The sequence below is a fragment of the Calidris pugnax genome, unplaced genomic scaffold (assembly GCF_001431845.1).
Source record: "Calidris pugnax isolate Ruff unplaced genomic scaffold, ASM143184v1 scaffold41, whole genome shotgun sequence".
Classification (NCBI taxonomy): Eukaryota; Metazoa; Chordata; class Aves; order Charadriiformes; family Scolopacidae; genus Calidris; species Calidris pugnax.
In genome coordinates, this window is record NW_015094509.1 from 4,656,455 (window position 1) to 4,683,248 (window position 26,794).

At 38.6% G+C, this 26,794-nt stretch overlaps 1 protein-coding gene across 1 annotated transcript in view; it reads right to left on the minus strand.

The window, feature by feature from the left end:
* The window catches only part of CNGB3 (cyclic nucleotide gated channel beta 3), a 159,208-nt gene that overhangs the window by 25,380 nt on the left and 107,034 nt on the right, over nt 1-26,794 (minus strand). The window contains exons 2-8 of the mRNA XM_014965200.1: nt 24,608-24,719; nt 10,080-10,228; nt 8,459-8,644; nt 7,561-7,769; nt 4,496-4,546; nt 2,454-2,540; nt 1,116-1,180 (exon numbers count right to left, since the gene is read on the minus strand). Of these exons, the coding sequence (XP_014820686.1) occupies nt 1,116-1,180; nt 2,454-2,540; nt 4,496-4,546; nt 7,561-7,769; nt 8,459-8,644; nt 10,080-10,228; nt 24,608-24,719 (859 nt within the window). The remainder of the gene's footprint in view (nt 1-1,115; nt 1,181-2,453; nt 2,541-4,495; nt 4,547-7,560; nt 7,770-8,458; nt 8,645-10,079; nt 10,229-24,607; nt 24,720-26,794) is intronic.

The window sequence follows — 26,794 nt, forward strand, 5'->3', positions numbered from 1 at the left end:
TTAAATGCAATAATCTCTGAAATAGAATAAGATGGTAAACAACAGATTCTTATTTCAGCCACAGCAGCACACAGGAACAATACATGCCCTGAAACTAGGATAGGGGACAAAAAAATCTGTTGGCTGAAGCACCTTCCCTATAAAAACAAGCTGATAGAATTGGGGTTGTTCAGCCTGGAGAAGAGAATTAGATATTAGGAAGAAATTCTTTGCTGTGAGGGTGGTGAGACACTGGAACAGGTTGCCCAGAGAAGCTGTGGCTGCCCCATCCCTGGAGGGGTTCAAGGCCAGGCTGGATGGGGCTTGGAGCAACCTGGTCTGGTGGGAGGTGTCCCTGGTCGTGGCAGGAAGGTTGGAACTCGATGATCTTTAAGGTCCCTTCCAACTTGAACCATTTTATAGTTCTATGATTCTATGAATTGCAGAGGATAAACTTGGGCTGATGACACTGACAGTACATGACAATAATGGTGACACAGCAGATGGGTTCATTGGGTCTTAGTGGCATCACTGACTGTTGATAGGCCTATGAAACTTGCCACAGACATGTCCATGGACTACTTGAGTTGGATCCAAAATTCTTGTGGTAAATGGAGAAAATGAGAACGTAGTGCAGCGGACAACAGTTATAATCGCCATTTGAGATCTGTGCTGAATTGATTCTCATTCCAAGTTTAGTCAATGCAGTGGAGGGTCAAGTTTCTGTATATGTCAAGTTCATGGTGAGAGCATATTTGAAGAAAAATGTTGACACAGGCTTAAGCTCACGACTCTTTTAAAGTACAAATAAACAACTGCTGGGGATTTGGCACTGCTATTAGCAACCTAAAGAAACCATTCTTTAGGTCTTCGGCTAAAGAAACTTCTGACACTTGTGATCAGTTACATTTTGACAGCAGCATCACTTTGGTGAATATTTTGCCTGAAGCAGGCCAGCTGCACTGAGGTAGATTTCCTATGTGAATGAAGCTTTGCATTTATTATTTTAATTATTAAAATTGTACAGTTAAGCTTGCGTCATGTTCTATCCAGTGCTTCACTGACAACTCATGAAATGAAATGAAATGCATTCTATGCCAAGCTTTGCACGCTACAAGAGTTAAATAAGCACATACCTGTAAATGTATGCTTTGTCCAGAATAGCTTCCAAACGATCATTAAATTCAAAGAATGTGTTATGCTGAACGGAAAACAAATTAAAATAATCCAATCACTATTCTTCACCACACATCTTTTCCTAATAGTACTGACATTAGTTCACATATACATCTTGAAAACAATGGATTTTTCAGTAGTCTGACTTTCTTTAAACATTTAACCAAAAGGTGAACTGCAAAGCAAAGATGAAAATTGAGTTAAACACTGCTTTGGATGTTGAATGTTCCATTAATCTGACTGTAGAAATAGCTTTGCTGTTTAGGTCAGACTGCTGCAGATGAATGACTTCTGTTTCCTCAAAGATGAGTAGTTGCTTGGGCAGCTTTATCAGAGAGAATTACACGCATGAAAATCCCTTTTTACTCTTTCTGAAATTCCAGGAATTCTCAGTAACCGATCATAGGTATCAACAACCTCATACTGGACAATTAGTAACAACTGCTGCTATATCGAATTCCTCCTGTTAATTATTTGTAGTTTAACTTTAGCTATAGCCCTTCATATTCACATATATTTTTTTTTTCTTTGCATTTGTTCAGTACATATCTGTTTGCCTAATACGAGGTACTCTTTAACTTCTCATCCTTTCATAGTGTTTTGGTTCTGATTTATGGAATTTTGAAGCTTTGTTGAAAACTGAAGTGAAGAGCACCCTCATTTAATTCTCAGAGTTCTTTCTTAGAGTAAAGTTGGGGAGTTCTTCTCTTCAACTTTCAATGAAAGCCAATTCTTTGTCAACGTATTGCTTGTATTTAGCCATAGAATGGTAAGGGACCACGGTACCAACTGCTGGGTACCATGAAATGCAGGGATCCCTTCTCAGCCCCTTCATTGCCCAGCACCGGGTGTCTTTGGAACTGATAACAAAAGTGGGTTTAAGATTGTTAAGTATGCTGGGTATAGTTTATGCTTTCCTTAAAATTCCCTCCTTTGCTTTTAAGCACCTGACATTACCAACAGACAATGAAAACACATTTTCGTGATCTTTGAAAACTAAGCAGGTAATTGAGAATTTAGAATAATCCAATTTCAATAATGGAAACAGACCAGTGTTAATCACAAAACACCTTTCGAAAGCAGGAAATAATGAAGTCAGAAGAAAAATAAGAGAATAAGGGCTTCATTTGGCTAGATTATATCTTGTATTTTTTGTCGGTTTGTTTACTGATTTATCTTATGCTGAAGATATTTTCCAATTTCTAAATTTCATATTCCTACATATTATAAACAACTTTCCATTGGGTTATAAAAGCATTTTTGTGCAGCTAGCCATCCATCACTAACACAGATCTTACCTTTAGCATCCTATTTGCTCTAAATGCTGGGTTAAATCCAAAGAAAAAGTATAAAACTTCAAACGGCAATACTGATATCACATCGAGCTGTTGAAGAGCAGAGAGGGCAATTTAAACTTCACAAGAATCATAATGCATTTACTTGCTGTCAAAAACCTCCTTAGATGGAATCATGATTGAGTATAATATCTGAACAGTCAGCATGCTAAGCCTGTAACTTCCAAAGTACTGGCAGGCAAGATTATCTCTTTGAAAACACCAGCAGCTTTGCTCTGCCCTGCTTCTAAGTCCCCTGTGCCTGAGGTTTTCATCTGTTTCGTGGGGTTTATTAACAGTATCTCAGATATTTGACTACTTATACATTCTGTTATTTCAATTACAGCTCTGACAAGACTACAGTGGTAGGCAGGTGGCTGGTGTGTGGAGATGGGGAGAGCACTCCACAAGCACTTCTCAGTAGCCCTACGGCTTTTCAAACCAGGCTGCCTGAAGTGATCTGGGGGAACATGATGATTTAGACTCCTGGTTTCCAATCAGAAGTCATGTGTTCCAAACAACAGATTCATGGTAGGATGGCAAGTTCAGATTTTTTTTCTTCTTTTTAACAGATACTGTCTTTTGCTATATTTGGATGCTTCTCTTTCCCATACCACTAAGATTTTCAACATCCCCCTTGCAGCACATCGCTGCCTCATTACTTTTCTTATCCGCCTACTTTATTCTTTCCAAGAATTCTGTGGAGAGAAGGAAAGCTGTGGCAAGCTTGGCTTTGCCTTTTGAAAGACCTTGTGATGCCTTGCTCTGTTACTGATATCCTTTGGGAACCAAAGAGGGATGTGGAACTCTCAGCTTCATCCCACTGTAACCAGAAATGCCTTCGCCCAGGGAGACATAACTTGTGTTGGCAGCAACTAGTCTGCAGCACTGACCTTTCATTGCATGCACATAAGATGCAGTTAATACCTGAACTCTGTGAAAACCAAGCCAAAAGTCTGATTGAGGACATACAACCTTCTCTCCCTCTCTCAGACACATGTCTAAGAGGAGGCAAAATTTAGTCAGAAGTGCTTTAATATCAGTAACTCTTAATTAGTACTTAATCACATGTCAAATTCCCAGATTATATCTATATCTTGCACATGGTGAGAACACTCAAGTCTCAGTTTCAGTCAACTCTCATCAGTTTCTGCAGAAATCAAGAGCACTAAACATACTTTAAGTGTGAACTTAAAACTATACATATCCACTTAGATCTCCTGCTGTAAGTTTGACTCTGTCCTACTTACTTGCCTGTATAGTGTATATCCTGCACTTTTGGATAGCTTAACCTCAAGTATCTAAGTAGTAACACCACAAGCATTGAGACAAATCTAACTCTGAAACGAGGCAGGTGCAAAAGGATTTACAGGAGAGGAGGGGGCAATAGCTGAGATATCAGAGATGTGGGCACAGTGTCACAAAGCTGGATGTGTATCAGGTATTCAATAGACTACCTATCCTCTGTTGGCAAAAACAATATCCAGGAACAAAATTAAGATTTTTCCTAAATCAAATGCATCTTTGTTTTTACAAAGTGCAATGAGCATCAAAAAAATCTTAATTTGAATTTTTTGTTTACTTGTGTGAGTCATGACCTATTTAGTACCACACATGGGAGTTAACCAAATAGAGTTATCCTATGACTTCAAGAGTTTTTAAATCTCTGGCAAATTGTGCTATTGTCTTTCAGTGTGTGTGTGGATCACCTTGAACAAATTCATCAAACCAGTGAATTTAATGAATTCTATTTTATGTATTTATTATTATTCAGAATTAATATTTACAACTGCATTTATAATTATTCTGTTCTTCAATTAAACACTGTATATAAAGATGGCAATCTTCAGCTGGTGAGCACTGACATGCCATCAAGCCAGTGCTTTCTGGTGATGTTCTGAAACCAACAGTGATTTTCAGTGAACGAAAAAAATTCTGCGAAATCCTACAGCCTTACGTGAATGTGTAACTCACATATTCACATCAGTAACACAGGCTCTGCTCACCCGAAACTTCGTAGAGCTGTGGTAGAATTTCTTCATTTCCACTCTGTCTGACTAAAGTGATAACAAAAAGAGAAAAAGGCATAGTGAAGAACAGAATGTGAAGAATGAGCCTCTACTACTCGACAATAATAATGATAATAATTCTCTTCTGATAGTAGGGATGATGACAGTAAATAATGGTCTAAAAGTATGCATGGAGGAAGTAGTAGTTTTATTAGACCAGTTTACATTTTATCAGATTTTATGAGACCTACTTTAAAAAATCAGGTTTGTGGTTTGTCTGATTTTTTCCAAGACTTGCTGTTCGTCTAGCAGTGTGTGTCACGTTTTTGCTACAGATCTTCCCTCTCAAGACATCTCTACCAGTTGGTGCTTGATCCAAACCCCTTCCATTTCAGGGCCAAAAACTCCATTTGACTTCAGTGGTTCCAAGAAAAATGCAAAGAATGTTTCTGCTGGTGTTGTACAAATTTAGCTCTTTGAAAGCTAGCATTGACACGCTAGCATTATTAGCATTATGATAATCAACACCGCATTCATTAGTAATGATTAGCTATTTATTTTTAAATTGCTCTCCACGGGAACCGATGCTAATACCTTAATAAGAAAGGGTAATCACAAGTATCTAAAGAAATGTATCTATTATTATACTTTCTGGGTTTATAACAGGGACACTTTAAAAATAGCTTTAAAATTGTACGGATATTTCCATGCCACCTTTGCACTCTTATCATTTTAACCATTAAACTAAATGCAGGAGATCAGGCAGCAGATGATCTCCTCAGGCACTAAAATCTATGAATTGTACAAACAGCTTCAAGAGAAGTACATGGTAAACTTCCTACACTAGAGTTTTAACCTTATTCATAAAACTTGAGTTTTGTAGGATTTAGGCAACATTGCCAGTTACTGAATGTCTTGGTGCAGAAAAATACATTACACTGCGCTGCATTAATATCTATCCAAACTATATTTGCACAGTTTTATCTGAGATTCCTTTATAAAGGTATCAGTAATATCTTGTATGCACAATGTATAAAATGTTATGTAAAAGCACTGAACTAAAGCTAGTTCCAAATTAAATTTGAGGATATATAATGTTGGATTTTCTCTCTATTGGGCACAGTAATGTCACTGAAGTAACCTAAACTAATTTTTTTCCACATTAGATTTTTTAAGTTAAAGAACAAAAAGTAGAGAAGATTTTAAAGAAAAATTAATGTTGCAGATGCCCTTTTGGTATACAAAGGGCAATCTTTACCTTTTTTAAGATACTTGCTTAGAGTTTTATTTTCCATTTTTCTATAAAAGATAACACAGAAATCGTAGCAAGAAACAAAATTGAACGTACATACGTATATGTACAAAATATCTCAAATAAGTTATCTTCAAAGGATCCTGAAATTAAAGGAATTTGTTCTGATTTTGGCAAAAAAACCCCACACTCTCACCCTCTGTAACAGAACACACATATCCTGTGCATTGCAAGCAGAATATGCGCTGTCTTCAAGTATGATTCCTGCACAAGGTGAATGACAAGCTGAAAGCTTCACACAAACATGCAAACACGTGCACACACGTATGGGTCCACAGATTCCAGGGAAGCAGCCTCCAATGGCATGACTGGATAGACAGATGGAGGGAGAGCAGATGTTGTCTACCTTGACTTCAGCAAGGCTTTCAACACAGTCTCCCACTGCATCCTCACAGGTAAGCTTAGGAAGTGTGGGTTAGATGAATGGACAGTGGGGTGGATTGAGAACTGGCTGAAAGACAGAGCTCAGAGGGTCGTGATGAGGAGCACAGAGTCTAGTTGGAGGTCCATTCCAAGTGGTGTTCCCCAGGGGTCAGTACTGGGTCCAGTCCTCTTCAATATATTCATCCATAACCTGGATGAGGGGAGAGAGTGTGAGGGGACCCTCAGCAAGTTTGCTGCTGACACAAAACTAGGAGGGGTGGCTGACACCCCAGAAGGCTGTGCCACCATCCAGAAAGACCTGGGCAGACTGGAGAGTCGGGCAGGGAGGAACCTGATGGAATTCAACAAGGGCAAGTGTAGGGTGTTGCACCTGGGGAGGAATAACCCCCTGCACTGGTACAGGTTGGGGGCTGACCTGGTGGAAAACAACTCTGTGGAAAAAGACCTGGGAGTCCTGGCAGACAACAGGATGATCATGAGCCAGCAATGTGCCCAAGAAGGCCAATGAAATCCTGGGGTCTATCAAGAAGAGTGTGCCCAGCAGGTCGAGGAAGGTCATCTTCCTCCTCTACTCTGCCCTGGTGAGGCCACATCTGGAGTACTATGTCCAGTTCTGGGCTCCCCAGTTCCAGAAGGACAGGGAACTGCTGGAGAGGGGACAGCAGAGGGCTACAAAGATGGTGAGGGGCCTGGAGCATCTCTCTTATGAGGAGAGGCTGAGGGACTTGGGTCTTTTTAGTCTGGAGAAGAGAAGGCTGAGGGGGGATCTGATCAATGCTTATAAATACTTAAAGGGAGTCAGGAGGATGGGGCCAGGCTTTTTTCAGTGGTGCCCAGGGACAGGACAAGAGGAAACAGGCACAAACTTGAACATAGGTGACTCCATCTGAACATGAGAAAGAACTTCAAAGGTGGCTGAGCACTGGAACAGGCTGCCAAGAGAAGTGGTGGAGTCTCCTTCTCTGGAGACATTCAAAACCCGCCTGGACATGTTCCTGTGAAACCTGCTCTGGGTGGATCTGCTCTGGCAGGGAGGTTGGACTAGATGATCTCCAGAGGTCCCTTCCAACCCCATATCATTCTGTAGTTCTGTGATTCTGTGATTCTGTGATTTACTCTTGATAAGAAAGAGCTTTATGCCTGTTCTGATTGCTCTCGCGTGTTACTTCCAAAACTGTTTTTAACTTTTTTTAAGAATGTAGACAATGTCTTCCAAATTAGGATAATGGAAGGTCAGTGAAGAAGAACACAGGTATCCTTTGATTAATAAAAAAGTTACATAGATTTGAAACAGCAGGAAAAAATGGGTCAGATTAGAACTATAATGTACTTTAACACACAACTACTACCCCCTTGCAATACTTACTATTATATCTCCACCTTTTAAAAATTGCACTCGGGGCTGGAAAATCAGTAAGTCACACAGGTAGCAGATGTCACAAATGACGTCCACGGCAAACCAATATATTGTATTACTCGGGGTTTGATAGGGAAACACAAAGCGAAGGGGAATAAACCAGCAATTCCAATTATAGGCGACTGTCACAAGCATGAGCCACGCTACGTAACGGCGATCTGAAAGAAAAAGCATTCAATTTACTGCCAGGAACTTGGAATCTTTTCTCATTCTTTTAGATACATTTATTCTATTCTGCAGTCTCTGGGAATGTTTCTGCTCAGAGCAAACTACCATTTGTCCTTTTCCAACGGCACAGGCTGCTGAAGTGATACAGCTTGGAACCAGGAGTCACACAAAGAATTTGCAAAAGGGAAAAAAGATAGGTTTATGAGAGCATATAGAATTTAATGCATCTGAAGAAATGATATATTTTGCATGCTCCTGGTGTATGTTACAACTGACAAAAGAATTATTTAGCCCTCATCAATGGAACAAGTTCTAGATCAAGAATCAGAAGACTTGGTTTTTAATTGTGGCCGATTTGCATATCATAGAATCATAGAATCATTGAGGTTGGAAGAGACCCTTGGGATCATCGAGTCCAACCATCTACCCTACTCTACAAAGTCCTCCCCTACACCTGAGGGATATGGTGTAGGGGATCTTATTGCATACCATCTTTTCAACTGTTATCACTTTTCCTGTCTTTTCCCTGTTTGGAATAAATGTGTTTTGGGGCAGGATCTGTGTGTCCCTCTGAGTTGCAAACTGGAATGTGAATTTTATGGTGACTCAGGGGTACTATGTAATAGCAGCCCACTTCAATATGCCTTTACCCCATTCTACTGCACAGCTTTGAACTCACCTGTGTAGGAGTCTATGCTCTCTGGTAGTCGCAGATACTCCATGTATTTTTTCAGTGGAGGTTTTTTGAATTTGCAGCACAGCATGTCGCAGTAATGATCCTCCTCTGGCTTTGCTTCTGCATCCTCTTTCTTTTCTTCTTTTTTTTCTTCTTTTGGTGGGGGTGGAGGTGGCTTCTTTGACGGTGCTAGTCACAGAATGGCACAAAGGGTGACATCTTCATAATGGCTCAGTTACTACACCCTGTTTTAACATGTAGCCTCATCATGTTAAAAACTCCTCTAAAAACAACTGGCAACAACTAAAGCTACAGTTCTTTATAATACCATGTTAGAAAACAGACTGAAGAATAAAATCACCACTGATATCATCATGTACATTTTCTATCAAGAACAGTGCACTTCATGTTACAGAGTACAATATATATATTACTGTGTTTCCTTGGATAGCACCCACAAGTAATGCCATAAAACACCGATGAGGAATAAGGTCATTCATAACTCAGCATTCATTAATGTCCCTGGCTATGTGTTTTTACAGGACTGTTGCAAATAATGCTTATGGTTAGGATAGAAATGAGAAAAGATGTCTGTTCCATGGGCTGATCTCTTCCCTCTCCTGAGAACTGATATGCAAGATGCAGCATGTGAAACTAAGGGGAAGCCTATGGTTTTGTATGTTTCTAGGCTTACAAAAGTCTTGTGGCACTCTTTTGAGCCCAATTCTTCCATGTTTGGGCCAGATAATTTTTTCCATTAATTTATCCCATTAATTCTGGTGGCTTTACCCCTGAGTAGGATACACAGTCCCAGCAGTAAACTGGGATCTATAGTGATTTAGGAAATAAATGATTGCAAGTTCTACAAAGAGAGCAAAAGGGGTAAATGAGCAAAGAAATATATATTTTTTTTAAAATGTAATGCCTTTATCAGCTGGCATAGTTTATAACACCTCACTATTTTTTCCAGCTTATTAAAAGCCAGGTAAGCAATAAAGAGCTTCTCAAATATGTCAAAATATAAAATCACCACATCAAATTCTTTGTGAAAGGGAAAAAAAAAACAAATCAAGCTTTTCTCTAAAGAGAGGAAATACTGTATTTGTTTTATGTTTCCTGTTTTTTCAAAAGTAAATGTTTAATTAATTTCAGATGAGTTTGCTCTGTTTGAAGCATGTACTTAGAGTCCTCAATGTGTCTGGAAGATTGCTGCTATCTCTAAAATGTTCCTTACTTCTATACAGTAAATCTAATCTCAGAATGACTGATATCTACTCATAAGATAGATATGTTTCTTGGTATGTTTCAGATTCATCTGCATGAATAAATATACCTGAGAGCTACTTAAAGTACATAAAACTAGTTGACAGGGATGTTTCTAGACATTGCCCAAGACCTTTTCCCCAAATTCTTTTGTGATGTGGTCCAAAAGGAGCTTGTACCCAAGGACGTGGTTTATTGTAGACTAATAAAGATAAATTGACTTCACTGAGCACATAGTGATCCATTTCAGTGGGTAAACATGCTATACACTTGAAAATTTTATCACAGTATATTCTATTCCCATAAAATAATTTTCATCTTTAAACTCAGCAAACGGACAGCTATTTCTGGAGTCACTTACAAGCTGTAGGACTGCCTTCAGGGGAGGACAGCACAGGGTCTTTCAGCTTTTCCTTATAGACTGTTGCCCTTTCACGCATTTTTCTGACAATCTCTTGAAGCTGGGCGTCAGCATACTCATTTGTTTGGAAACCTGAAGGTTTCCGTGTTCTAGTTAAAACAAAAGGAAAAAGGGTTAATATACTGAAAAATTCCGTATGGAAGAATCGTCTAGGTTGGAAGGGACCCATGAGATCATCTAGTCCAACCATCAACCTAACTCTGACACAAACGAAAAAAACCACATCACTAAACCATGTCACTAAGCACCATGTCAACCCATCTTCTGAATATCTCCAGGGATGGTGCCTCAACCACTTCCCTGGGCAGCCCATTCCAAGGCTTAATACCCCTTTCAGTGTAAACATTTTTCCTAATATCCAACCTGAACCTCCCCTGGTGCAACTTGAGGCCATTTGCTCTTGTCCCATCACCTGTGACTTGGGAGAACAGACCGACCCCCACTTTCAGGGAGTTGGAGACAGCGAGAAGGTCTCCCCTCAGCCTCCTTTTCTCCAGGCTGAACACCCCCAGCTCCCTCAGCCTCTCCTCACAAGACTTGTTCTCCAGACCCCTCACCAGCTTTGTTGCCCTTCTCTGGACCTGCTCCAGCACCTCAACACTTTTCACTAAGTTCTACTCTGCCCAAATAAGGCCTAGAGCTTATCCTGTGCATTCACTAAGATACAAGGCATGCTCTTACCATCTGTGCATAAAAATGTGCTCATTATTTTATGGTAATATTCTAATAAAGACAGGGCGTAACTGAGTTAAACACTGATGTGCAGGTAGAGGAGGAGAGACTATACTTACTTTATATTTCCTGATCTTGGGAAAATTGATTTAATCTCATTTTTGCAATGGATATCAGCTAATGAGAGGTAAAATAGATGTTTTACTAAGTGGAAGCAAACCACTGGTGTTCCTGCTGAAGCTTCTTCTGTTTCCACTAAGAAGTTCCCCATTCCATGCTTACTCAGGGCCATAGTAACACTGAGCTGGTTCTGGTGCTCACAGCATTTCTTCAGACCTGAGGACTGTTCATTTTCAAGCACCTGCATTCTCACATTCTAACGCTTTTAATAGGATCTCTGCATACTGCGCAGTCAAACAGAAAATCCAGCTGAAGGTGTTTCTTGACCAACTCTTTTGAAATTTCATCTTCAGTTAGTTGCTAGTATCTATTATGCAGACTGGAGCTGCTTTGAGGTGCCACCTAGCTGGCAGCTGGGCCATCTGTTTGAACCTCCTCTATGTGGATATAGGATATAGGATACAGGATATAGGATTTCTTCTGTAGTCTAGACCCAACACTTTTCATCTTGTGTCACACACCAGTGTCAGAGCTGTGACTGGTGCAGGGCAGCTTGAGACCTCCTCCCACACATGTCAAAACTGCCACCCCTGTACCAAAACCCTGCCAGCTATGCCCAATACAGGGAGTCCAGCAGAGAATCGTTCTCTCTTTCTTCTCAATTTTTCAGCTCTGACCCAAATAACATGGGAAAGTGGATGTCACAGCAAGAGAAGAAGCAGACCAAGAATGAGGCATGCCTGAAATTTCCAGATTCTTGAGAAGAGCTTCCCAAAGATGAGTACAGAGAAAGTGATATGACAGCATCTTCAGTAGGGAAGAAATTAAAAACACTCCAAGTGATCTTTGAATAACCACCATGTCTCCTCAAGACCTAAACCTACTTTGAAGTTCCTAACAGAAGGAGCTGTAACTAAAAAAGGAGAGTGTCAGAGTGGGATGCGTGTAGCTTTTTGAGAAGCACAGTCTTCTGGAGACACATATCACAGTGCCCAAGGAAGTATAATTTAAGGATGTGAAAATCCTTCAGCAATAAAACCATTGGATAAAATGGAGATAAGCTGTTAAAAGCAGAAGAAGCAGAAGTCTGGAAGTATGTGCTTATCATTCCTCCAATTTAAGTCTTCTGTAGTGTCTATTTCTTAAAACTCCCTAGACAGGAGATTAATCAAACAGTTCTGATATACTTTGTAATCTCATCACAGTTCCTTTTATGTCACATATTCCCTTTGCTCAGGCCATCTGCAGTGTAATGAAATCCTTTCTTGTTTTGAGCTAACATGTCACAATTAGTTTTTCAGCTTCCATGCAAAGAATTCAAATAAGTCTTACTCTTTGCTGTTGCTGTATTTGCTCAGGGCATTAGCTATCTTATAGTGAAATACACTTATCACAAGTGTCATGCCAAAGGCCCCTTCTATCAGCTTTCCAGGGATAAGCTATAAGATGTGGGGGATTTTCTTGTTATTTCACAGCCTTTCCAATAGAAGTTAAAGTCTCCTCTATCATAAATTTGGTGCTTTATCATTGCAGTGTAGCCCAAAGGAACCATGTTGTTATTTGGTACTGATTAGAAACTATGTGAATCTGTTTAAAGCTATTTGCCCCACAGTTGATGAGAAATTGATTTTCCTTGCCCTACTTCTCATTTGGTTTGCATTATCTTCTGCATTATTTTCTAGTAATGAAATGCTTTCTTTAGATTTTCTCTGGTTAATACCGATGGAAGAGGCTCTTTTTGTTTGGCGATGTTTCTTTCACTATGTGTGTGCTCTATCATGTGGCAAAATTTTATTCACTCTATTAGTTTATGTTTTATAAATTCATATACACAAGCACATCGCTGTCAGCAGAACATGGCAACCAGAAGGAACAAGAGTACATTTTCCAGGTCAGAGACCCTGCTAAGGTAATTGTCTTTAAAGAGATCACATTTATTAATTTTAATTTGTCTGTCATACTACACGCAATGTTTTCTGGTTCTGATTTGCTGCTCCTCAGACTTTCAGACCTTGTGCCTGTGAGAAAGGTTAGTTTGACTTCTTTTTTTAGCATGTTCTGTTGAGGAGATGATAATGCCTCATTTTGAATCCATAAATATGTTCATTCTCACCTCACAGTTACAATTGCAAACTATATTGATTTCATACTGGGCTCTATTTGGCTTTATTCTCTGCAGGAAAGGTCTCGGGGGGTGATCAAACTTATGGGTATGGATCAACTCCTGGTTCGTCTCTGTCTGTGTCACGTATCTGAATAGTTTGTGCCATACAGGGGCAGATCTGCACAGTCAGAGGTAAATCTGCTCCCTCACTAACACGCTGCTTAGCTGGGCAGAGTCACAGAATCACAGAATCTTCTAGGTTGGAAGGGACCTTAAAGATCATCTTGTCCAACCGTCAACCTGACTGACAAAAATAGACACCCACACAACAAACAAGAAGCATCACCATCACTAAACCAGACCTCCCAGCACTACATCAACCCCTCTTTTGAACACCTCCAGGGAAAGAAAGATGCTTTGCCTTTGCTTTCCCACTCTGAGCTGTGCTGAGTGCTAGGATTTGTCTCTAAGCTGATATATTATTATTTAGGCAGATATTTAGGCATATTATTAAGTTTATCTCTGACCTTTGGACAATACAATAGGCCTAGGTCTGTATTATTTACTACACCATCTAGTCCTTTACAGAGGGGAAATGTTTATTCCCTGCAGAAGTAATAATTTCACATGGTCAAGGGAATGAAAAAGTCAGGACCACAACTCACATAACCACGCACACAGTTTTGTTATTTCTGCAAACACGTTTTGTTCAACAATAGCAACATGGGTAACACTGGAAGTACAATAACAGCCTAGTTTTCTTATGTTTTTAATTTGTAGTCTTTATTGCTTTAACTTGTAGTTCTTGTTTGTTTAGTGAATAAAATAACAGTGCCTTAATTCTCCTTATGCCGTGAGAAAAGATTTAGACACCTATAGCACAGTGAAAGAAAATGGCCTTGAAAGAATGAGCCATGGAAACACTGTGTTGAGTGTGCTAATGTATGTAACATCTGTTAAGTACCGTGGCTTTGAAGTTTCCTCTGTCAAGAGTACAAACAAAACAGGGATCAAGAAAAGTAATAAGCTATTTCAGAATAAATTCATTTTACCCTTTTCTAAGTGGCAATTTAAAGTTTAACTCTTTCTTGCTTTTTGGTGAACACCAAATACCTGGGTTCACGTTCATCTTTTACCTACTAGGTGATCCCTAAGGAAATATATTTCATAAATGTATGGTGCTGCCTGAAAAAAATCCGTAATACTTTTTGCTGATTTCAGTTTTAACCCTTGTTTTTGCAGCAGTTTCCTCCAGACTACCTGGAAATACAACTCTTGATCTTGCAACAGAACTTTAAATGTTTTTATTGAGCACTGACGTTATGATTTATGACTGTATCTTGAAAAAATAATTTGGTGTCTTGAATAAATTATGGAGAATCCCTAATTCAAATAACCAATTTTCAGGAGGATGTGACAATGCATAGCTATACAAATGGCCACGAAACATGGTGGTATAGCTAAGAAAGATTTCAGTGAGACAGCAAAATATAGTTCTAGGCATCATGAAAGGTATTGATTGAAAAACACGTCCTCAATTTGTGCTGACAATCCCTGTGTGGCTTATTCTATAGAAACCAGAACCCTCTATCTGTCCCCGGTTCCAAGTCTAAGCCCACACACCCTAAATGACTAGAAAACCTAATGTTTCTCTGTAAAAACAACAACAAAAAAATGTTGGTCATCTGCTTGGTACAAGAAAAGGGGTGTTCCAAAAAGCTAACTCTAGCTACTCTGATTCTGTTCTCTTTATAGTCAATGGGAGGCTTCTCTGAGGAGAGGTTCTTTAGCACCAAAGTGCTAAGAACTTGAGTTTCTAATATAAATATATCATCTCACAGTCTCGAAAAAGCCTGTTGACATGTTAGAGCCCATGGAATTTCAAAAAGCGCTTAATTAAGTTTTAATTTTCATTACCAGTCTTGAAACTTCATCTGCCCCATCGTCTCCTCTTTTAAGAGGGAAAGTGTTTGAGAGAGACACATCTTTAGTGATCCAGAAGATTAAGTCTTTCTCTATTTGCTGCATTGTTTGAAATACGGGCAGTATATTAACTTTTCTTTCCATTAAAGTAGAATAAAATACATTTTTATTTTCATTCTATTGTAGGATTGAGTTATTCTCCACAATGCAGTTTGAATTTAAACTGATGTTACGTATGTTCTCCTATCTATATTCTTGCCTATTTCATTAATTTAAACATAATGACATAATAATATTTAGGTTTGTTTTGGTTATATAGAGAAACAAGGAGAGGCAAGAAGCATTAATAAGCTTCATGTGGACACCACATAAATAAAACTTTCCATTGTAATTCATTACTTTCCCTTAGTTCAGAGCCTTTGTACAGAAATTATGCTTGTTTGGGCCCTAAGCAAGTATTCTTGAAATAAAATGCAGAGATCATCCATTTCCCAGACGTCATGTTGTATTCACACAGCAAAACAGATATAGAAGCAACAACATTTAAGGAAGCCACCATCTTTCAGAGTTACCTACTGGCACTGGACTCAGCACAAACTTCTTGATGCAGTGAAGACTGAAATCTAATCATCTAGGCTGCATGAGATCCCTTCTGTTTAGTTCAAAGGTTTGTCACAGTAGCTCCTTTGACAATCCTCCTAGTTATTCAATCACAACAGGCTGTGAATCCTCTAATCTTCTTTACACTACTCTCTAAGGAGAAGTCTGTCTCAATGCTGAACACATGGAACTCTCGCTGAGGTACCAGATTAAAATGTGAATAAGACTTTATTTTAATTAGTAATTTTGCAGTACGAGCTATGCAAAAGAAAGCAGGATGAATGTTGAAAGCATCAATTAACTTTGAAAAATCACTTGCCTTAATGTCATTGGTGATACAAAGTTGTTTAATGGCACTGGATATTTACTATGACGTAAAAAATAAGGGCAGCATCATTTCTGACACTTATCACTTTAGAACAGAAGTAAAATATTCTAAGAAAGAACCATATGATAATAAGTGAGGCAGCCTTGCCTCACTTATTTCCTTATCTGGTGCTGTCGTGTCATTGGGGTTTTCTTATCTGTAAGTGATTAAATCTGTCTGGGGCATCTGCCTCTTATCAGGAATTTTAAAAGATATTTCTTATCGTATACACATAACATCTGCTACACTCAAACACATTTAAATGCAAACTCATAACCTATTTACATAAGCATATAATAATTTATGGCTAAGGAAAAAATGTCTTAATCAGAGTATGATCCAGTACTGTATGGAGTTTATAAGCACAAAACAATTCCTTCTTCAAACTTTCTACTCTTCAGTTTTCATTAATACGCAGGGAATAAAAAGCTAAAATGAAAACACTGCAATATATTCCATAGTGAATTTTTTTTAAAAAGTTGTAATAAAGTGTCTCAAATTTGAAAAACTTAACTTTCATCGATGCTTTAATTTCTCATTTGTTTTCATACAAATAGTAAAAAAAAAAAAAATCACACAAGCATGGGACTGTAAAGAACTTCAAGACATCCCCACAGCTCAAAGCAGGATGAAGTACAGCTCTGTGACTCCTCACAGATTCTTGTCTAACCTGTTCTTAAACATGTCTAGTGATGGCTATTCCAGAATCTTCCTAAAGAATTTATTCTAGTGGTTCATTAGCCTCATTGTAAGAACTTTTCTCAACATAATTACGTAATTTTTCCTATCCACTGTGAATAGTGGATAAAAAGTATAGTCTCTACTCTTTTATCTTCCTTTTTGGCTATTTGAACATTGTCAATTCCTATAGCTATTGCTATTTTTTTCCAAAGGAAAAAGATTTGAGAAAGGGTAATAATTGCATGTTGAATAAGAATATTAGTTAATTTTATAATTTTCAGTGTGCAGAAGTGTGAGTACCTGAGTAAGAATCTTTTAGCTGATATATGCTTTAGGAAGCTTTGATTCAACTAGCAAGGGTAAAAGTAAAAGAGAAGGAAGTGGTGGCATAGATTCAGCTTGCGTGGCAACTAAAGTTGCTCCACTGTTGGGAACCCTGGCAGACTTTCACAGTGTACTGAACTTCATGCCAGTATATGCTAATAATTTAAAATTAGCTTAGTGAAATCAACTTCATTGCCATCCTACCTTCATTAGTGGTAAACTGCTATGCAGCCGCTTGTGCAGGTACTCATTTCATGTAGCTTTCCTAGTACCACAAAGAAACTTGCTGAGAGAAAGAGAGAACCCACTCCTCTGAGATGACTTTCAATCACCACTAAGACCATCCTTTCACCTTCTGCAGGCTCCTGCCACGTTCTTTTCCAATTCAGCAAAAAGGTAGGCATGTTCCCTACGAGCAACACCGATTTAGACTGGGCAGCCAGACCCCTTGGTCTTCTCATCTGATCCTCATATCTCTGCCTGTCACTGGTTCCTCTAGTCTCCTCTTGTGCTGCACTACATGGGACATTTTCATATTAAATAGCTAATATTTGGAAAATGACTAAATAACTAGAGATGGGGTATTTTAATAGCAAGTATTGGATAAGATTAATTATAGGCATGAATACTTACAGTAGTCATGAAGTAATAATCAGTTTTCCTTTACTAAATGATAATAAGCATTATGTCTTAGATTTGTCTTTTAGATTTATGAAGTCACTGATATATTTGCAATCGTTTGGTGCAATTATATTATACACACTAGTGTACCTGTCATGAGTCTCATTGCTTTGCTTTTTACCCTGCAATTGACTCAACAGATAATACCAGAGATAATATTTTTTTAATAAACTATTGTTTCTTCCTTCACAAAAAAAAAAGGTATCTTCTTACTTAGAAAAATTTTGGGGCAGTGAAGGATTTACACAAAATATTTTTAATTAAAACAATAAATCAGTAGCAATGCATGACAAACTATAACCTTACCTTCTTACATATTCTAAAAAAAAATCATTTCTCCAACTTCTACAGTCAGAAATAAATATATATGAATATTATGGATATATAATTTAAAATAATGCAAGGAAATGAAAAAAATTAAAAGCAGCATTTCAGTATGTAGAATGACATTCCTGTCTCTTTACTTGCTTCATTTAGTCTTCAAGGAAAAACTTCCGAATTCACTACCTTTTAAACTGCAGGCTACCTACTTGATTGTCATGCAGAGTGAATGACATTAAATAGCACGGCTAACTGCATCCTGCAGAATGGATTGAGTTTAAAGGCTGTAGGAAAATACATCTCAGCAATGATTACTGCAAGTTTAATCCATTTTGGTTCAGGCAGCACACCACCACCTTTCTATTTAATTTGCAGGTTCTCAATTTAGCCATTGCAAAAATTCAAATCCAAGCACTAAAAGTGACAAGCTCTGAAAGAAAGATCTAAGCACAAGGAATATAAGTGCTAAGAAAAGTATTTTGATTTTTTAATACATTAATGTCTTTTCAGTCAAGCTTACAAAATATACTGGATGTGTTCCATCTGTTTACAATTTCAAGTACTGCAGTGATTAGCTGGAAACAACTAAGGAAAGGTATTAGTCCTTTATAAAATGTGCTTGTAACTATGTGTAAACTGGGATTTTTCAGAAGTACCCAGCATTGGCCTTATTTTTACTTTATCTCAAGCTGATTGGTGCCACGACTGCCATCTTTTTGGGTCCCTGGTGTTCCTACAGCAATCAGGGATTTCTGGAGACCCAGCAGAGGGTTTATACTGGGTCCATTTCACCAGGATGCTGAGATTTTGTTCTTGTGATAAGACATAGTTTCTCCAAGATGCATCTGCTTGGTGAATTGATGTGTTGCAACTAGTGGATGGCAAGCACTAATAAGCATGGTAATTTTCTTGGTCAAAGTAATTGAGCTAAATGAAGTGCATTACTCACTAAGAACATGCTACCAGCAGGAGTTCTCTTTATTAACCTGGCTATGCACCACATAGCAAACTGCTGCTTAATCTTTGTTTGTTTTGTTATCTTTTTTTGCTATTAGCCAAATTAGAGAGGAAAAAAGACTTTACAGGCCTGAGAAGGACTGGTACAGCTTACTAGGTAATAGGATGTGGCTATGAAAAAGGCAAACTATGAGCACAAAACTCAGTCTTCCCGAACCACCTGTGCTCATATGGCAGTTTGTGACACTGGAGCTCCCTTTTTTTGAAAATGTTGAAAGCTGTGTTTCTGAATTTGCAAAGGCAAAATAAGAAGAGCATATTTACTGAGTGGGAATGTTAAATGTGTTTTGTTCTATTTTTATATTTTATCAAAATTTATGTGGTGCATTTGATATGAGCGTGTTTTCTTTACAATACCTAGATTCTGAAGGTGACGTACCAGATATAATTCTTTTTCCCTCTCTAAACATAACCCAGAATACATAAGATCTTGAGGTGAAATCTAAAAGCAGCTGAAGTCCTGGGTGACCCACTGTATTTTTTCTTTATGTACTCTTGGATATGCAGCCTGTGAATATGGTTTGTCATTTTACGTAGCATTTTGCAGAGTAGGGTTCATGATCCTTGACTGCCTTAGTATAAATAGTACATCGTAATCACCTTGGTAATCTGGGAAGATGAAACACTCTTACAACTTTAGCCAGGCTTAAAGGCTTTTAAAAGACACAGAGGAAAGAAGAGGTCATAGAGGCTCTTTGTATCCCATTTTCTCTGATCTATACGCTCAGATGCTCTGCTTACCATTCTTCCATACTCTGCTTTTTCTAGGACTTGCTGCAACCTCTCTGTCTCATCCCTTGACACCAGATACCAACTACTTCTTGTTCCTTAGGCATCTGTCTGCCCTCTATTCTTACATGCAAAACCACTTTATACAGTTCTCTTCTTCATTAGCTACCATACGCCACAGGTTCTTTGTTGGTTCCCAGCCTTCAGTGTAGGGTCATACAAAAGTCCCACACTTGCTTCTTCTATGTCACCTTTGAGATCATCTAAATCATGTCTTTTTATTTTTTTCTTTTTGTTAGATTTTGGGTTCCGAACAGTGCTCTCACAAAGCCCGCTAGGTCATTTTCTTTTGTGTACAAATAGCTATACTCCATTTGCAGAACAAGGTGTTCTGAGAGACTTTTGCTTTTTTTGAGTGAACTATAGGTGTTGTAAGCGGGGCCGAAGTCAAGAGAATTTTTCTATTGGTACCTAAAACATTACTTCAACTTTGTTGTTGATCAGGTATGTTGCTGGGGTTATCTCACTGCAGAGAAACAACATTGCCGATGTTTCTTTGACTGTATTAAGTTTTCTTTTAGTTTAACACCATCATGTTGCATTTGGGGCCTTTCATTCTCAGGATCTGCCTCATAAAAAGGCGGTTTCCTGCCGCCCCTCCTGTGTGTTTCTGTGGTGCCCCTGTGCTGGTACAAGGCCGTACGATAAAGGTCCTGTCACCACAGACTTGCCCCGTGGTGTGGGCTCTGGACTGGCCCCGGCTGCTGGCCCTGTGCTTGCCCTGCTCACCATGCTCGGGGCCGGGCCTGGGCCTGGGCCTGGACCTTGGCCCTGCCCGCCATGTTGCCACCCCCCCCGCCCCCGGCTCCCTGAGGCACAGCTCCCCCGGTGACGGTGCCACATTTTGTTTAAGCAATACGCGGTATCTCACACGAAACGCTCGCACTGCATTTTTTCAAAAAAAAAGTGCAGGATTGTGTATGCACATACGTGTTTTTATGAAGCCTCCCCGCCAGAAAGCAATCTCAATACATTATAAAAGCGGCAATGATGTTTTATGCCAGTTCCTTGTTAATAAGACTCCACTGCCTTCTATTAGAGTGCAAATTAGGTCCTGAGTGTTGTTCTGTTCCCTCATTTCTTGCTGTGAAGAGACAGCATAGTCTTAGCCCTCCCTCCCAGAGATTATTATTGCTCAGGAAATAGCTATTCATGGAAATTACCTATCGTTCTGTTACATTATCATTAAAGATGGAGGGGAGAAACAATATATTGGCAGACAGGGCAGACTTGTGTGCAATTCTATCTAAGCCATTAGGAAAGAGACATTAAAAGTTTCAGTCACTCGGCTGTAATTCAGCGTCTCGGCACATCAGCCGTCCCCGTGCGTCTCCTCTTTCAGACATAGCCTTCAGGTGGCTGAGACCAGTGCCATGTCTCTCTGCTGTTTACCCATTGCCATGTACTTCTGTATTTTAAAAAGGAGGAAGTGTTGGGAGAGAATGCCAGAATTGTTTTGTGTTTTTTCTCTTGCAGACAGTTTCTATGGGAATTTTCAGGAGTAAATCCAGTCTTTGTCATAGGTGCCATTCACTTAGCAAGAGAAAAAAAATGATTTTTTCTTTCAGAGGAAGTTCAAAAACCTATTTTCCTATTAATAGATAATACAGGCTGTGCTGCGCCATGAGTAAAAAGCTACGCTAACGCAGCTGAACTGGAAGAAGGACGCAGCTGGTGCACAATCTTGCAAACTGTCAGGCATATAAATAGTCTTAACGATTTCAAATAAGTTTTATATTAGCACAATTGTTCCTAAAGCAATATTATCTAAGATTTTAAAATTTAAAGTCCTTATGTGGAAGCTCATTAACTTCCCCTGAAATTCCTCACAAAGAGAGACAGGTCTGATTTAAAAGAAAAGCGTGCATTTTCAAACAGGACATCTGCCTTCTTCCCTCTTCCTTACTCTATGTATGTGAGCCTGCACAGATGCGTGTTAAAAGAAGATAAGGTGAAACTTTTTCAGTTAACATCATTTCCATGAAAGTTGAGATGCTCTGGGCACTTGGCCTTGTTGAACTTCACGAGGTTGACATGGGCCCACCCCTCAAGCCTGCCAAGGTCTCTCTGGATGACATCCCTTCCCTCCGGTGAATCAACTGCACCGCTCAGCTTGGCGCTGTCTGCAAACTGGATCCCACTGTCTATGGCATTAATAAAGATATTAAATAGTATTGCTCCCAATACAGACCCCCGAGGGACACCACTTGTAACTAATCTCCATTTGGACTTTATCCAAATTTAGATTAAACAGTGTCAGGGAAAACTCCTGGACAATGGGACTCTCAGTTGACTATCCTGTTGAGTTGTATGAACAGTCCTTGATACAGTTCTGACAAGTCAAACACTTTTCCAAATTAATTCCCAGGTATGGGAATACCCAGAAATTAGCATTGAGCAAAGATATTTCACAACTGGCACTTTTTCAGGAGGCATTTTATATTCTTCTGATTGGCCTCAGCACTAGAGAGTGATTTGAGCATGTTTCATTTACTGCTATTTTTGTAGACTATATGTATCTATTTGTCTCAAATTCTCCATATGCATACACATTTATGTAGCTTTTCTCATGTGATACAGGCAGTTGATTTCCTTAAAAATTTTCTAGTGAGTAAATTTGAATACATAGACTCAATAAGGTAGTGACTTTGATCAAGATCTGAATATACTCCCATGAATCTTCAGGGATAATGAATTAAATTCTCTGAAAGGCACATTTTAAAAATTATTCTCCCTCCAGCTCTGAAAGCTGTATTATAGATCTTTTTAGTTTAGTTTCATACCAATGCAATGACATCAGCACCGTGTCTTCCAAGCTCTCCTGCAGAATTTAGCGGGTAACTGTTTTGACAGGAGAATTTACAGGATTTGCTGTATTTTTAGAAACTGTTCCTCAAATTAGACTGACTAGATATGTCTGGATGCACATGACAGTGAGTCAGAACAGCTCTGAGAATGTTTGACATAAACATTTTTAATTTCCTTTTAACAGACTTATTTTGCCTTCTACTAATAAGCAACATACTCCTTTGTTTCATAAGCATATTGTAATTATGTTAACCATGGTTACAGGATTTACCAGTGGAACTGGAAGCATCTAATAACATATCCTACAACAACAAAAAAAGAGATGTTTTATCTAGGTTTTCATGGTTGACCTACTGATTCATATTCAAATTACCAAGTTATTTATAGCATTTCCAGTCATTCTAGTCGGAGTTATTTTTCATTTCATGTATTACTTTATAGAGGCATATGCATTAGTATTCCTTGTCACTGCACTACAAAGTTTTTCTTGGCAAAGGAGAGGAAACAGCTAATCTTCTCTATAAATTAAATAACTCCATGTCAGGGAAAGACTTTTGCCTTGTGTCACCAGGATAATCAAAATAATAGAAGGCAAAAGCAAGCAGGAAGAGTTTCTACTCTGTTCTGGGCTGAGTGTATCCATAATTTTTGCACTCAAAAAGGGATCTCAGCAGGCTGAGAGGGACAGATTGGCAGGAACTTCATGAAGTTGAGCAAAGGCAAATGCAAGTTTCCACAGCTGGAACGGAATAACCCATCCAAGAGTAAAGACTCAGAACTGACTGACTAGAAAACAGCTTTGCATAAAAGGATCTGAGGGTCCCGATGGACAACAAATTTAAATGAATCCGTAGTGTGTTCTTGCAGCAACGAAGGCTAACTACTTGCTATGCTTTAGAAAAAGCACAGCCAGCTGATTGAGGAGGAGTGGTTGTTTCCTTCTGAAATTTATGAATTGCATCTGATTCCAGCTGTGGTCTCCCCTCTACAAGAAAGGCACTGACCACATGGTGCAACACTAGCAGAGGGCCATTAAGATGACTGAGGAATAGAGCAAAGGATGAGAAAGCTGGGTTTGTAGACTCCAGATGAAAAGAGCTGAGAAGATGGAGAGAACAGCAGTGGATTGTTACAGAGAACATGGATCCAGACTATTCTGAGAGGTGCACAGCAGAAGGGTGAGAGGCCACAGAAGCAAGTTAGTACAAGGGGAACTTTAATTACATGTAAAACAATAAGTTTCATAATAAGGATGGTCAAATGATGGAACAGATTTCCCAGAGAAACCACGAAAACTCCATCCTTAGAGGTATACATTCATAGTTATGCAGAACAAGGCTCTGGGCAACCTGATCTGACTTTAGAATTGGGTCTAACCTCCAAAATGTTTCCTGCTCTTATCAGGAGTTTGGGCCTCTGTCCTGAAGAAGCCTTCCAACCTGAGCTGTTCCATGAATCTATGCACCTGTAATGAATGTAGACTATTCCAAGACTATTGTTTTCTAGATTTTATATTTATTTCTATTTTAAGAAAACAAACAGTCACCTAAGCTTTTTCCAAAGGCTGAATGACCCTAGATTTTCCCCTGAAGGACCATTACTGTTTAATTTGTTTGTCTCTTCTCAGGAAGAGACAGTCTTAATCCTCTGATTGCAGAGACTAAAGCTGATTTAATGGTATAACTCAGCAAAAAAATATGCAGGGTAAAAAGGCTTTTAAGTCAAAATGATGTGACAAATGTTCCAGCTATTCAGGGCAGCATCCTGGGACTTACTCCTTTGCTAAGGTAGAGAAATAATAGCTGAGCAGTGGCATTGTTAAAATTAGTATATAAATGTAGCTGAGCAAATCCTTTTTCTCATTCCTGCAATTTAGGATGACATACACAACAAACTTTCAAAAGCACATGCTAAATGAATGCCTCACATATATTGTTGTCTTAGAATTGAAATAAAGCTCTTCAGATCCTTACAGGACAGCAGGAACTTTTAAAGAACTGAAATTTGGCACACAGAAATATTAAGTCAGGATGGCAGGAAAAAACCCTCAAATTTACTCACTTAGCATCTTCCTTCCCGTCATTGAGCTGACTCTGTTCCTGTTGAGTTGTCTTAGCTGGTTCAGTTGATGTTTCAGTTTTTGAAGGCTCAGGTGCTTTTACAGGTACTGTTTCTAGGAAAAAAAAAAAAAAAAGGGTTTCAATTTTTGAATAGTAATTTTTAAAGAATTATGATAATATTTTTGGAGGAATCACAGCTTGACTGCCATTATTTCTTCACGCTACGTGACACTGATTCTGGGGCTTGACCTTTGAATAATTTCCTACATAACTTTATTTCAGTGCTAGCTGTACAGAACATGTTTATGATGAGTGTACCATTTAGAACATGTAACTCATCTGTGGTTTTTTATCTAGATGCATCTGGACCCCGCTCAACAGTGGTCAATACAGAGCTCTTCTATATTCATAAGAAACAAGAACACATCCACTGTGACAGAATCTTAGTCTGTGCTTATTTTTAAAAAATATGCGGAGGACAGATAGATAGATCTGTCCAGAAATGCCTTGTGAAGTACAAGAGGAAAAATGAAGAGCATATTTGCTAATGCACAGCAAGTGCTAATGACGTTATTTATACTCCAGTGTTTGAATTGCATTAAATCTCTTGTTGCTTCAGCTGCCATGACAGTCTTGTTTGTTGTGGAGTAAATTATGATTGAATTATATCATTAAAGATGTGAGTATATAAAAATTCAGCTAGTCTATTTCTTCAGTTTTGTTACAAGTAACTTTTTAAAAGGAGTTTAAGTGGAAAGTTTGTAGAATTTGAAGCAAACTCTATGCAAATGATATAGTTCCTTGTAATTTAAGTGGCCTTATATGATTAACTTTTCCTATTAGTCCTATATCTTTATTTTAAATCTTCATGCCAAAAAATAATTTGAAAGCTGTCATCAGCCTGACACTTTGCATAAAGGAGGAACAAACTCACCCTTCATAAATAGTTAAAGTAATATGATTATGGAGGAAAAAGCTTGGCAGCAAAACATCATAGCAAATAAATCAGGAACTTGTTGTGTAGGCTGTATTATAAATTAGAGACAGCTCAAAGGAAAACAGACCTTGAGTATTTTGGAAAGATAGTGTATGATTAGTTTTCTGATAGTTAATCTCCATATTTAGAGAGTTATTAATTTCAGGGGGGTAAAAGCAGTCACAACAGCAAACTGTTAAGCTGCTCAGTGGGAAGGTGATTGCTTGAAATTGCATTGAAACAAAACTTAGTGAAGGTCAGCGGGTCCATTTGTTTACAGCACGCGATGAACCAAACTACACTCCTACCACTGTTTATTCATATTTGGGATAGTATTTTCTTCCAGGCTTCTCTTAAGAACAGACACAATTTTTCTTGAGGTGGTTTCAGACTTTTATGGGGTGGACTATGGATTACAGAACCAGTGGGGCATTTCTAGAGAACAATTTTTTCTTAGCATGCAGGTTAAGAAGCGAGAATGCCCTGTGTGAGCCCTATTGCTCTTACAGAAATCTTTTTCTTAAACAAGATCAAAGACAAAACCTAGAGAGAGGTTATCTGTGGATACTTTACGTGTAGAGTATGAAAAATTCCAGAAATATTCAAGCCAGAGTCAGTCAAGGAACTGAATAGAAGGCAAAGAAAATCATGCTCCCTTAGCAAGTTCAGGAGTTATTTTTCAAATAGTCCCTGAAACAAATTTTGCATTATTGAGTACAAAGTCTGCAGGATTTATATTGCTTATCACCTGTAAGCTGGGAAGACTTTTGTGAGGAATTCCATTAAAAAGTCTGAAATTCAATTGGATTTCTGGCTTAAATTGATAACAGTATCTTGTCGACTTGATGGAAATGCAGATTATTGTTTCCTTTCTGCAGCAGTTAGTGTTGTAGTGCTATCTTGAGGAAAAGACTGTTGGAAATATAACTCTAGGGAATGTTTCATCTTACTTGAGGGATCTGCCAGGTAATTTCCAAGGTATAGAACAGCACACATTCAGGAGAATGAGGAAGCGGGGAACTGTTGCTGTTCCTGTCCCCAGGAAGGTTCAAGAAAGGAAGAAAGAATTTCTTATCATTTGATTACAGTGTTTCAAAATGCTTTTCTGGGAGTTCCAGTCAAAAAGACTTTTTCTTAGGAGGGAGAAATTTTAAAATGGATTCAGGCTTCTAGCACAGTGAATACATTTTCATAGTGAAATAAAATTTATTT